The 12,512-nt window shown below is 41.9% G+C and overlaps 2 protein-coding genes across 2 annotated transcripts in view; one reads left to right on the top strand and one right to left on the bottom strand.

The window, feature by feature from the left end:
• The window catches only part of PEX3 (peroxisomal biogenesis factor 3), a 21,295-nt gene extending 20,466 nt beyond the window's left edge, over window positions 1–829 (bottom strand). The window contains exon 1 of the mRNA XM_075035884.1: window positions 677–829. Coding sequence (XP_074891985.1) covers window positions 677–749 — 73 coding nt within the window. The 5' untranslated portion in view covers window positions 750–829. The remainder of the gene's footprint in view (window positions 1–676) is intronic.
• Window positions 808–12,512, top strand: ADAT2 (adenosine deaminase tRNA specific 2). The gene is made up of 6 exons (XM_075035887.1): window positions 808–937; window positions 1,190–1,294; window positions 8,738–8,888; window positions 9,464–9,570; window positions 11,276–11,348; window positions 11,467–12,512. The coding sequence occupies exons 1-6, from the start codon at window positions 884–886 to the stop codon at window positions 11,505–11,507; spliced, it is 531 nt and encodes a 176-aa protein (XP_074891988.1). The 5' UTR covers window positions 808–883; the 3' UTR covers window positions 11,508–12,512.

Raw genomic sequence — 12,512 nt, 5'->3', positions numbered from 1 at the left:
ATATTTGACAATTCACCTCAATGCACAAGTCACTTCTAGAAGTACAAGCTCTCAGCCTCTGTCCTAAGAATAATAACACAAACGTCACCCACGCTTCGCGCAGTTAAACGTTACTTCAAACCAACACGAACACCCGCTGTAAGAACCCCCAGGCAACTCGAATCCCCGTGTTTCGGGACTGACAGGACGACGTGCAGATTCTCCTGCCCGCCTAAGAGAAAACTCCTCCTGCCACCCGAGCTCTCCCGCAGGCGGTCGGGGGGCGCGCTCCGGTGCCGCCAGCAAGGCGAAGGGCTGCTCCACGCCACTTCGGAGCTCCCTGCAACAGCCCACCGCGGCGGCCGTGCAGGGACGGGGCCCACCGCGGCGGCCGTGCAGGGACGGGGCCAACCGGGCCCGCGGCACCGCCGGGCCGGTCACGCCAGCGGCCGGCGCCGGGCTGGCCCGGGCGGCAGGGGTGCGGCGGGCAGACGAGGCTTCTTTCCTACCGGCAGGGAACCCGCCCGACCACCGGCGGCTCGTCGGGCTGAGCGGCCGACCGCCGCCTCTGAGGGGGCCTCGCCACGGGAACCGCGAGCACTTCAGCGACAGCGGGCAGGCCCCGAGGTCGGCTCCGCGCCGAGCCCTCCTGTCGTCCCCCACCCGCCGCCCCTCAGCCCCGCCGCCAAGCACTCACCGCCGAGGAAGGTGCCGAGGACGAGGCATTTCTTCTTGTGCCGCTTGAGGAAGCTCCAGAGGGACCGGAGCATCCTGCGCGCCCGGCCCGGCCCGGCCGCCCCTCGCCTCCCCGCGTCGGCGGAAGGGGCGGTAGCGGCGGCTCCGCCCGCGGTGCCTCGCCGCCCGGCCCCCCGGAAACACCGCCCGCGCTGCGCCGGTGCCGGCCATGGAGGAGGAGGAGGAGGAGGCGGTGGCCTGGATGGACCAGGCCCTCGACGTGGTCAGTGCGGGCGGGGGGCTCTCCCCGGCCGTGAGGGAGGGGTGCGGGCGGGCGGGCGGGCTCCGTCCTCCCGCGGGGGGCAGCCTCGGAGGAGGCCTGAGGGGAAGGGAGCGGGGAACCCCGCTGCGGGCGGGCCGGGGCCTCCCTCCCGGCAGCGCCGAGGGGGCGGGAGAAGGGGGGGGTCGTTAAAGCCCGGCCCGCGCCTCCCGCCGGGTAACGTTGTCCTGCTCCTTGCGTTTGTCTGTCCTGCAGGCTAAAGAGGCGCTGGAGAAGGGGGAGGTTCCCGTCGGTTGCCTGCTGGTGTACAACGGCGAGGCCGTGGGGCGGGGCAGGAATGAGGTCAACGAGACGAAGAACGTGAGTCGGGGCGAGGGGTTCCCCCGGGCGAGGGGCCTGGCCCGGCCCGGCCCGGCCCGGCGAGGCCGCCGTTGCCTCCCGCCCTGCGGCGGCAGCCGCCTCTGCCGACGGGCGGTTCGGCCGTTTCACCCGTCCCGGCCGTCATGGGAGGGGTTTGGGGAGATTAGGGGCAGTTTGGGGCAAGTGTCACCTCGGCGCCCGGCTGCGGAGAGGGAGCCGGAGGGTGCCAGGAGGAACGGGGTAGAGAGGAGAGCGGGGCGGGCCGTAAAGTCAGTCGCGGTGCGAGCTGGAGACCGGCGTCCCTGCCGGGTGTTCGGGCCACCGGCGTGCTCTCTGGGGGCCTTTAAAGGCACCGGGGGATCAGCGGTGACCTGCGCAGCCTTCCTCTTGAAATTCTCTCCACAGACGCTCCACGAACGGTTTACGTTGCTGGGAAACTGGCATTTTCGTGCGCTGCGATGAGGTTATCTCAAAAGTAACGAACTATAAATTGGAAGTCCAACTGTGTTGCTTTTCTAGGAAAAGTTCCGTACAAGTAAAGGAATAAATAATTACCAGTCTCATTTGGGAAGAGAGCGGGGAAGACAAGGAGTCAGGAAGTTGTGGAGAGTTGCAGAATATATAGGGTAACAAAATCTCATGTCTAGTTTGCAAAAATTCTTCCTTTGACAGGATTGTTCTTTCAAAAACTTATTGCCTGTAAATTTTAGACCTGATGCTTGCAATTTTAGCCATCAGATTAGATTTTATACATGCAAATTAGATCTTGGGGAGGGAGGGGGGAGTGAGCAAGCGGGGGAGTGAGCGAGCGGCTGCGTGGTGCTTAGTTGCTGGCTGGGGTTAAACCATGACAGAGACCCGTTAAAGCCATCAGGGATTTTGTACAACTGGAAGTTTTGTATAAATGAATCTGACTGCAGGATCTGGCTGTAATTTATATTGGATGTCTCAAATCTGAAAATATAACAAAAGGTGAAAATGAGTCTTTGAAGCTCAAAAGTGCAACAGTAAAGATGAATCATTATACTAATTTGTGCTACAGGACAATCCATAATGTATTAAGATACTTTTAATACAACTCAAGAAAGCCAGATGATGGAGAAGCTAGGTATCTAAAGCTAAATCAGTGTAAACACTGCAGAGAAGCAGACGCTTCCTGGGAAAATTGTGCCAGAGGTATTAATGCTCTGTAAAAAATCACACATTAATAAACAGGCAGAACACAACTGATGAGACTGATAACAAAACCAGAATCAACTTAAAGATATTAGGGAAGCTTTCGGACTTTTTAGTGTTAACATGGGGGTTGTCTGAAGCTATGTACTTAAACCCATGTAGCCTGATTTAAAAAATTTGTCTGCATTTTTGGAAACAGTAAACTGTTAATATCTTTGAAAGCCAAGCCTTTTTACAATTTCTCTTTAGCTCAAGTTTCAATTCTTTTGTGGCTTAATTTTTATAAATGCTTGTATTATAGTGATTGGAAATGCTGGGTACTCAGTGCTTCTGAATTTTGTATCAGATACTTAATTGCTCCATATAGTCTAAGCTTGAAAGAGGCACTTGCTGGGAAATGTGAATGCAGGAAATTGTTTTCAGTTTTCTCCTAATGATTTCTGGCATTATTTAGGAACAGTCCTGGGGAAAAAAAAACTATTGAACCATTGAGACAGTTCCAGTAGACATCATAAATTTGTCAAGGTCTGTTTTAAAACTAATGTCTCATCCCACCTCATATTGGGGGACTTTTCCAGAACATCATTCCTCAGATGGCTAGAAAACATCTGATTTCCAGTTTTAAACTTTTTATGGTCCGTTTAGATCTCTTTGTTCTTGTGCCAGCATCATCCATTATTTTACATAGCTTGGATGTATTAAAGTTGTATTCCCTTTTGGCTTTTATTTTTCCTTGTTTTCCCCAAGCCAACTGTTTAATCTCCTCTCAGAAGATAGGCTTTCTTTCTGTGTTCATTCTAATAATTCTTGTATACATCCACTGCAGCTTTGATTCATCTTTCTTGAATTCACTTAACCAGAACTGTATACTTTATTCCAGATGGACTTTCTCTTGTGCCTAGTTGATAACAGTAATACTTCCCATTCTCCCTTGAAGTAAGTCCACCCATCTTTTCTGGAGCTTCCTTGGTCTTTCATGCTGTTTTGTTATTTTTCATTTGTTGTTTTTAATTTTTTTTTTTTTTTACTCCCATCTATAAGGCCATCCACCTCTTGAGTGACACTCCGATCCATCACATGCAAGACATAACACTGTTAGCTGTTTTCTGTAGGTGTTTCTCCAGTTAATGCCAACGTCACAACTGAAAACATTTAAGCAAAATGATCTTTGAGCATCTTTGCTAATTAGTTTCCTCTGTACAAATATTTCCCCTTGCAATGCAACTTCTGTTCTTTGCTTGCTTACCTTACGTTTCTTGTGCTATGCAATTTTCCCCAGAATGACAATAATTTCACATGTTGCACTGTGCCAGATGCATTGTAGGAGTCCAGAGAGATGAGATTGGTATTTCTCTTGCCTAGAAGAAACATTTGTCAAAGAAAGTTACTAGGTTAATTTAAAGTCAACTATCTTAGTAAATCCACATTGTATTTTGTTTCATTTTCCTTTTACAGACTAGTCCTTATAACATTACCTTCAAAGTTTGTTATGTTGCCTGTTTTGCTGTTGAGGTGATCCTGGATCTGTAGATGTCAGGATTGTATGTCCTTCCTATTTTTCATTTCAGTGACTCTGTTCACTCTGACAGGTTTCAGTCACGTGATACTCTCCCTTGATGTATTAAAAGCATTGCTATGAGATTGGCAGCCTCATGCACAAGTTCTTTAGTATTTTTCTGATGGAGATGATCTATCAACTTGGGGTTTTGCCTCTTATCTCTCTTCCATGCCCTAGGCAATTTCATAATTTTAAAGTCCTAATTCTGTATCTCATACACTGTAATTTGTGCTTTCATACTCTTATTCTGCCTTTTGACCACGTTTTCGGCGTCATTTTTATTGAGAAGGCAAAATACTGATTTTCTTTTGGTGTAGTACTATAATTATATTTGAGCCTCATCTCAAGGTCACTGTAGTAGTTCAAACTCCTTTTTCACATTTTGTCTCAAGGTATTTTTACTTTTTATGTAATTTGTTTTGCAAGGTTGACATTTGGTGATTCTTCCTTTAGCCTTTGCTTTCTGACCTCCAAAATGTAGCTTTAGAATATATTGGCTTTTTTTACTCCATGAAAACTTTCTTCCTGCTTTTAGAAAATGCTGTGTTTATCCAGTTAGGTCTGCAGTCCTTCTTTACAATTCTGCCCTTGCAGGAATCAACTTGCCACTAGGCTTTGTGTCAAATAAATTCCATCTTTTCGTTAAGTAAGTCACTGCATCCTCTGATCTCACTGACTGGAGTTAGGAGCAGGTAGGGTCTTCTTTATGCTCTCTTTCTTTCTGTTCCTAAACTGCTCATTTTGGCAAGAAGATTTAGTTGCTGAAAGCTCTCTAATTTTTTCAGTCTGTTTCCTGTCACCCTGCTTACTTTGTTTCTGCCCTGCATGTCCACAGCAGAACACATTAACGTCAGAGATACTGCTGCTTACTCTGTGGAATTTATTTGCAAAATTATTGATCATCATCACATTCTTCTGGAAAGTGTTGCTGTTGGAAGAAGGGAGTTTATATACAGCTGTGTTTGGTTTATTTTTTTAGGAGCATGGCTGTGGCATCAGCATTTCAAAATAGTTAGGCATGTCATTATTTGTATTCATTGGGCAATAGTGCAACAAATGTCTGTGTAAGACACTCATTTTCAACAGCCTGGCAATACATTCACAAGCTTGTGCCAGTACTGTGCTCCCTCTGGCAGCTCCCACACTTGCTTGTTTACAGTCTTGCTTCAGACCAACCTGAAAATTTTCTTCCTTATAACGTATGTGACCCTTCCCAAATAGAACCCTATTTTTGGGCATGTTTTTTCCCACGTGTGATGCAATCATTTGCTTCCCACTAAAATGCTCTCTGACTCAGGTCCTTTGTTGATACACACAGACTTGTCTTTGTTATCTCCTGTTGGGTCACTGTAGCATGTGTCTTTGCTCAGATCACCTTGCAAGTACCATACACGATAACTGAAGTATTGTTTGCACTCTTAAATTCCTAATGAAGCCATAAGATAATATAGAACTTTGAGCTTTGGCCCCTTTTACTCTCACTTCTTAGTTCTAGTCTAAGATTTAGAAGGTAAGCTTTTCAGGGCAGTGATGATATCTTTATTTGTCTATAAAACATTTGCCACAGTTTGGGGCACTATTTTAAGGCTTTGTCAAGGCTTTTTCCCCACTGACATCAGCTTCAAATAATTTCTCCTTGGAACACCATTTGCCACTCTAACAATTCTCTTTTTCCCTTGCTACTCTGACCTGCTTTTGGTTTTTTGGCTTTAAAATAATGCATAAGATTGGGCAAGTTTTTAAAAAAACAGTAGGGGTTTATAGAAGCTAATGAATTGAGCCAGTGACTCAAAATGAAAATAATCTGCTTTTCTCTTTAATTTTACACACAGTGAGTCAATAAAAAGGAGTATCTAGTCATCACTCAATACAAAATAATATCTTAAGACAGAACTAAAAGGTCAGTTTTTCCCCCATATCATGTCTTTTAAGAGGGATCTTTAGCAGGTGCTTAAGGAAGGAGCTCAAGAAACTGGAAGAGAGTAGCATAAATCTTCCCCTTGCATATCCTTTCCAGTTCTGAAAGTGAATAGCTTAGGGACTTCCAGAGCCCAAGACTGTATCTGGACCTTTGTTTCTGATAGCTGTCTGTGCACATATCCTCCATGAATTTGTCTAAACCTTTTTTGAACTCATTTATGTTTTTGGCTTCCATAGCATCCTGTGGCAACGAGTTCTACAATTTAATTATGTGCTTTGTGAAAGAGTACTTCCTTTTGTTTGTTTTAAATCTGCTGCAGGATAATTTCATTGGGTACCCACTTGTTATGAGAAATAATAAATCACAATTTACTGTTTGCTTTTCCACATTTTTCTTGATTTTTATAAACCTCTACTGTAGTCATCTTAACTTGGAAAACTAATGATTGTATGTGGTGAGTTAAGAGCTGTAGTCTAGTTAGTCTCTGTACTGTTCTGTAACTTGGATAATCCTTTCTCACCCTGTGGTGAATTTGTCCTTGTGTTCCCATGTCTTCATGAGGTGAGATGACCAAACCAGCATGTATTACTTAAGATGGGGATGCACTGGGATTGAGTAATATTATATATTAGTGTAATCTCTTTTGTGTAGCTGTCTTCTATTACCACAGAAGCCAGTATGACTTACAGCAGCTGCATGGCTTTTCTTAACTTGTACTTCCAAGATCAGCAGAGGCCTAAAAGCTACTCAGTGTACTCAGTATAAAGCAGTGTCATAGGTTAGAGGCATGTTTTCCTCCGGTAGTGAAGAGTTATTGCTTATATGCTTTCAGTTCATGCTCAGGAGTTGAAAAGCCAATATGGTATTCATGTCTCTTCTGATCCGAGGGGCACAAAACTAGAATAGCCACAGCTTACACTTTTGAGTTACGGCAGCTATAGTAGTTCTGAGGCATCATTCTGCTGGAGGGCATTGTGCTTTGTGTCTCCATAACGTGTGTGCACTGAGACTTCAGCTGATGTGATCTCATTTATTCAACTACGGAACCTTCATGGCAACATTTCACTAGTAGGTCTGGAGGAATCATGTCTGCATATTGATTCAGATCCATGTTTTTATTCTGAGTGGGTTCATTAGTATGTTAGTTCAGATCACAAGTGCACTCATGGAATAAATTTCTTGATTGTGTCTTCTTACCGTGCTTTGGTTTGTGTCTCGGAGATGTCAAACTGTCTTCCTTTCAGATGAAACTATACTGAAAAGATGCGCTCAGGGAGCATACCTAATGCACTCCAGCTGTTGCTGGGAATATACCATCCATGGGACTAAACTGGAGCTTGGCCAGTGTAAACTCCCCTGAACTGGTGTTGATTCCTCAGCACTGTTTTGCTCTACAGATACATTCCTCTTGCACTGCACTATTTCCTAATGTAGGCATAGGCAATGTAGATCTCTGTAGGAGTTTTAAAACATTTTTTAAACAGTATTAAACTTACCACTAAGTTACTTATACGTGAGTCTTTTGCCATATATTGTAGAGCATCTCACAGTTATCATCACAGATCTTCACAGTGCTAAAACATTAACCCAAGTTCATGTATTGAGAGGAAGTTATCTCAGGTCACATAAAGACTTATGTAGCAGAGGTACAAGTATAATTTGGATTGATTAAGTCTTAGTCTTGTACCTCTGTCAAAAACATCCTTTTTCCAGAATAGATTAAAAAGAAGGAAAATACTAACAAATAGCCTTAATTCAAATAACCATCAGGCTTTAACTGGAGAGTCCTTTCATAACTAGTAGTTTCTGATATTTTTGCTGTGATGTGATTGGCAAAACACACCGCTGCAGACATTCCAGAGCAATACTGGGACATTACTGATTGTTTTTGTCTCTCTGCAATTAAAGTCAACACTTATTCTGTTCAGGTGTTTGTGCTATACCTATTGCTGTGACCTCTGAGATACTCATCATTCAGTTGTCTTGGATTAAAAAAAGAGAAATCAATATTATTCTGTCTGTTTTTTAATCAGGCATATACTGCAATCCCTGCCTATTACTTGAGGGACTTACTGTACATGTATGTATTCCCAGGCAGCATTAAACCTGATGCAAACCAGAAATACTGTGTCTACACAGTAGGCCAAGCAGTTCCAGAAACTTTTGCACATGCACAGTGTATTCATTCCATGCAGGCACAGTAACATTGTCAGCGGCAGGAAAAGGTACCAGCTAGGAGCAGTTTCTTAATATTTCCAGCAAAAGTAACACAGCCTGCATTCTTGCTCTTGGAAGCACAGTGGGCTATATCAGTTGTTCTAGTGAGCTTTTTGTGTCCCTTAAGCAGAGCTTTCATGTCTTGTCTTACTATGCTGGTATGACAGAGAAAGGAGAACTTCTGAGCAGACTCCTCTGCCTGGGAACAGGTAGAAGAAAAAACTGGTTTGTGCTTGTGGATCTTGCGTGTGCTGCATATGAGGTGGAGGTTGAATGTGTTCTTTCTTGGGCTGAGTATTTCTTCTGCAGTTTGGGCTGCGTGAAATTTCTTTTGCAACTTGAACCAGCAAAGAAGTGTACTAAAAAGAGACAAGAAAGCATTGCATTACTTCTTTAACAGAAGTTAAAATAATTGCACTATTAATAAATAAGATGTCAGGCCATCGTGCCTTTGACTTGAAAGAATAATTTTCTGACATTGCATCTTACTTCATTTGTATCTGTACAAATGAGAAGCTTAAAGCTGTGAATCAATGCAAACTTCAAGAAAATGTTTATTTTTATCTCCTAGGCTACTCGACATGCAGAAATGGTGGCAATTGATCAGGTCCTTGACTGGTGCAAGCAACACAACAGAGATTATACAGAAGTGTTTGCACACTCGGTATTGTACGTAACTGTAGAGCCTTGTATCATGTGTGCAGCTGCCGTGCGCTTGATGAGTATCCTTTCATGCTTATTCATGCTGGGAAACCACATGTTAAAACGTTACTCTTTTGGCAGTGAGCCCACAGGGAAGGGCTTGATGCTGTAAGGCAAAGCCAACAGGGTACCATCTTACGGTTTCGGACTCTGCACCCATCCACATTTATTGGATGGTAAATAGTAAGAGCCTCAAGAATGTAAGAGAAATGGTGCAATTATGACAAACAACGATTTCTCTTAGGGATGTAAAAATACATTTTAGAGATATCTGTTATTATGTAAAATGAGCTAATCTTAGTTCAGTGTTCAGTTTTGAATGTTATAACAATCAGTAAACTATGGCTTTGTATGCCTCTGCTTTGGGATTCATGCTTCTCGTTTTCTGAGGAAGGCTGGATGTGCATCTTCAGCAATACATCTTACATTATTCAGAAGTAAGTTCTGATTTTATGAGGGAGGCATTGTAGTGCAAACTAATTTACTTTTGAAAAGTACAAGCACATTTTAGTGAAATTTAATGACTGCTTAAATTGGGCTACTGTACTTCCTGCTTGCTTTTCACTTTTAACTTAATACCTTAACTCATTCACATAAATTCCACGGGTCATATATGGCTGTCGAAATGAGCGATTTGGAGGCTGTGGCTCAGTTTTGAGCATCTCGTCTGATGATATGGTAGACACAGGAGAACCATTTGAAGTAAGCTATAAAATATTTTCCCTTGTTTTTTAGCTAGGGTACTGTGCCTAGCTTCATTACCATGCTTTGAGAATGTTATGCATCAGTTTAAGAGGACTTAGATGAGAGATGATCAAAGTCAAGTAAACCTGACTTAACAAGAAAATAATGTAAAAAATTTAAGTCCTTAAAGAAAAGAAAATTGAGGAAAAGCCTGATGACAGTCTTAAAATAATTAAAAGGATGCATCAAAGGGGAAAGGAAAGAATTACATTTGTGGACCAAGGTAAGGAATAAATGTATCTAGAAGATGTGTAATACTTGGAACAGTAAGTGTATGCTGTAGGAAGAGATGAGGGAAAAATTATTTTAAACTGCAGAATGTACAAACACATAATCAATAAAGATCAAGTAACAGCAGCTTACTAAGTTACTGGATTTTAGCTGAGCAACTGGAAATGATTGTATTTTTGCTCCCAGTCTATCCATATATGAGGTAAAATGCATTAGCTTAGACTTACTTCATATAGTTCAAATCCCAAAATAAATACGGACTGCAAAAGTAGCAGAGGAATTTTAGCTTAGATATCGGGAAACTTTATGAACAGTAAGGATACTGAAGGACTGGAACAGAGCGTCTGGGGAGAATGAGGCATCTTTGTGATTTAAGAAAGGCTGGACAAACATTCAGTGGAGGTATAGTATACATAAATCTAGATACTTTACAGCATTATACTAGTATACCTATACATACCTATAGATAGAGAATATTTATAGCATTATATTTATTACATTATACGTAGTTGTAGACGATCCTGCCTTATACAAGGATACGGATTAGGGTTCTTAAGAGTTCTTTTCCACACTTAACATTTATGATTTAATGAGTGTAAAAAAACAAGTCATATATTTCAGCATTGTAAATAAGCACTAAAGGCTCAAGGCTCAGAAAGAATTTCAGTCACCAAGACAATACTGTTTGGCAGTCCAGTGTAAACATATTAAGCATCTTTCTTTCAGGGTGTTTGAGACTAGCATCTGAGTTAATTTGTATAGTCAATACTGGAAGAGTGTTCATTTACTAACATTGGCATGTGGTATTTAATTTTTCTACATGTTCAGAAGAAAGAAAGGGGAAGATTCTTGCTATTACAAATCCTTTTGTTTCTGTAGGCAACTGCAGTGGGATGTATAGGTGTGATGCATTATTTTCTAGTATGGGTGGAGATTCATTTCATGTTAGTGACACTTAAAACGCTTTCTCATTATGTTCGTGGCCTGGAAAAATATTTTAGAAGGACCAAAAAGGTCTGAGAGGTGACTGTTAGGAATAAAGAACAGGTGTGTGGACCAATGTTTTTTTGTAGGAATCTTATCTACAAATGCCTAGGTGTATGTCTCTTACATTTCCAAGTGCTTGAGGGGTATATGAAGTAAGTTGGAAACACATTAATAAGAAAGAAATTGGGGATTGCATAAAATTTTTACCAAAGTTACTAAGAAAGTTTGTTTTGCCTTACTTTAAGTTATTAGGGAAATCACTTACTCTGCTAAGGCTTAACACAGTATTTTTCAACTGTATTTGGTATTCAACCTGAAAAGGGAGATTTTCTGACCCCTAAACAGACAGTACAGTTTACATTTACTCTGCACTTCAGGCATTCTTGTGAAGCATGGAATATGTTATTCTCAGATGCGCTCATGAACACTATTCTAATTCGAACAGTGCATTTCTGGCTATCGTGCCGAAGAAGCAGTGGAAATGTTAAAAGCTTTCTACAGACAAGAAAATCCCAATGGTAGGTTTCACATTAATGGATCCATTTTGATCCCAACCTGATTTAAAAGAATGCTGGCACTGGTATTACTGTAATTAACTTCTGATGGTTTTTCTCCCTTTCTGTTTCTTCTTGGCAGCACCAAAATCAAAAGTACGGAAGAAAGACCATCGTAATTAGCCCTATGCTGATGGGAGACAGAAACTTACCAAAAATGAGACATGAAGATTTCTTCAGCGTCCTTCTTTTTTAAAATGTACAGACCAATTAAACTATGTCTAATGTTCTGTACAGAGTTTTTACTAATAGGATACTCACTACCTGTTCCTGCATTTCTACATATGTGTTTTCTTGTTATCATACATGACCAAACAGAAGAATAAGTGGCTGGTTTTAGAAAGAGGAAAATTTATGGTTCAAGTTCAGTTGTTTACAGCCAGATGGATCCATTAAAATTCTGCCATTCTGTACAGCACGTTCTAGAATATTTTCTTTCCTTCTGTCTGTGGAGAAGCGTCTTGGTTTTCAATAGTAAATGTTTGCTTAGGCAAGTAAGTAAATCTCTTGGAAAGTTACACTTTTAAGACCTTCACAGTCCTTGTGTGTATATTTAATCAAAAGGCATATAAGGAATTGTACAGCCCTTGAAGACTTCAGATAAGATCATTGTAACGGTTATTCATTGTTTTTTACACCCCCTCTAGTATAAGCCAAATTTTCAGACATCTTCTGAAAGTCACATACATATGTAGACAGGTATATATGCAGAATCACATGTCTCAGTTTGTATATACTGTTGCTTAATAAGTGTAAGCAAGCATCACTTGGCTGCATAGCATCTTCATACAAAGTTGTGGAGAAGCTCTCCACAACTCTCTTTAGACTGTCCACTCGTCTGGTGAATATTAGCATAAGAAATGCTTTATTATTAAGAATCTGCTAAGAAGTTGTTCTCAGGTACTAAATTATAGTAACTGAGATGGGCGGATACACATGAAAAGCAGGAAATTAAATTGGTAATACTATGAACAAAATATGTTTTGAGATACTTACCTTTTTGTAGTGTTGGTTGGCTTTGTCATTTCCATGTACTTTGCTTGGCCGTGCAGTAATTTATAATCCAGAAGAGGGCCTTACAGTTCCACTAATGAATTACGAATACAAAGAAGTACAGTTCAATCTTGA

Source organism: Buteo buteo, chromosome 9 (assembly GCF_964188355.1).
Source record: "Buteo buteo chromosome 9, bButBut1.hap1.1, whole genome shotgun sequence".
Classification (NCBI taxonomy): Eukaryota; Metazoa; Chordata; class Aves; order Accipitriformes; family Accipitridae; genus Buteo; species Buteo buteo.
Note: the sequence above shows the minus strand (reverse complement) of the source record. Positions and strands in the feature narration are given on the sequence as shown.

Bases quoted from the DNA above. Each gene is read 5' to 3' on its own strand.
- ADAT2 (XM_075035887.1), top strand. From the start codon at position 884: ATGGAGGAGGAGGAGGAGGAGGCGGTGGCCTGGATGGACCAGGCCCTC. The intron at 938-1,189 runs GTCAGTGCGGGC...TCTGTCCTGCAG, and splicing joins TGGACCAGGCCCTCGACGTG to GCTAAAGAGGCGCTGGAGAA. The intron at 1,295-8,737 runs GTGAGTCGGGGC...TTTATCTCCTAG, and splicing joins AGGTCAACGAGACGAAGAAC to GCTACTCGACATGCAGAAAT.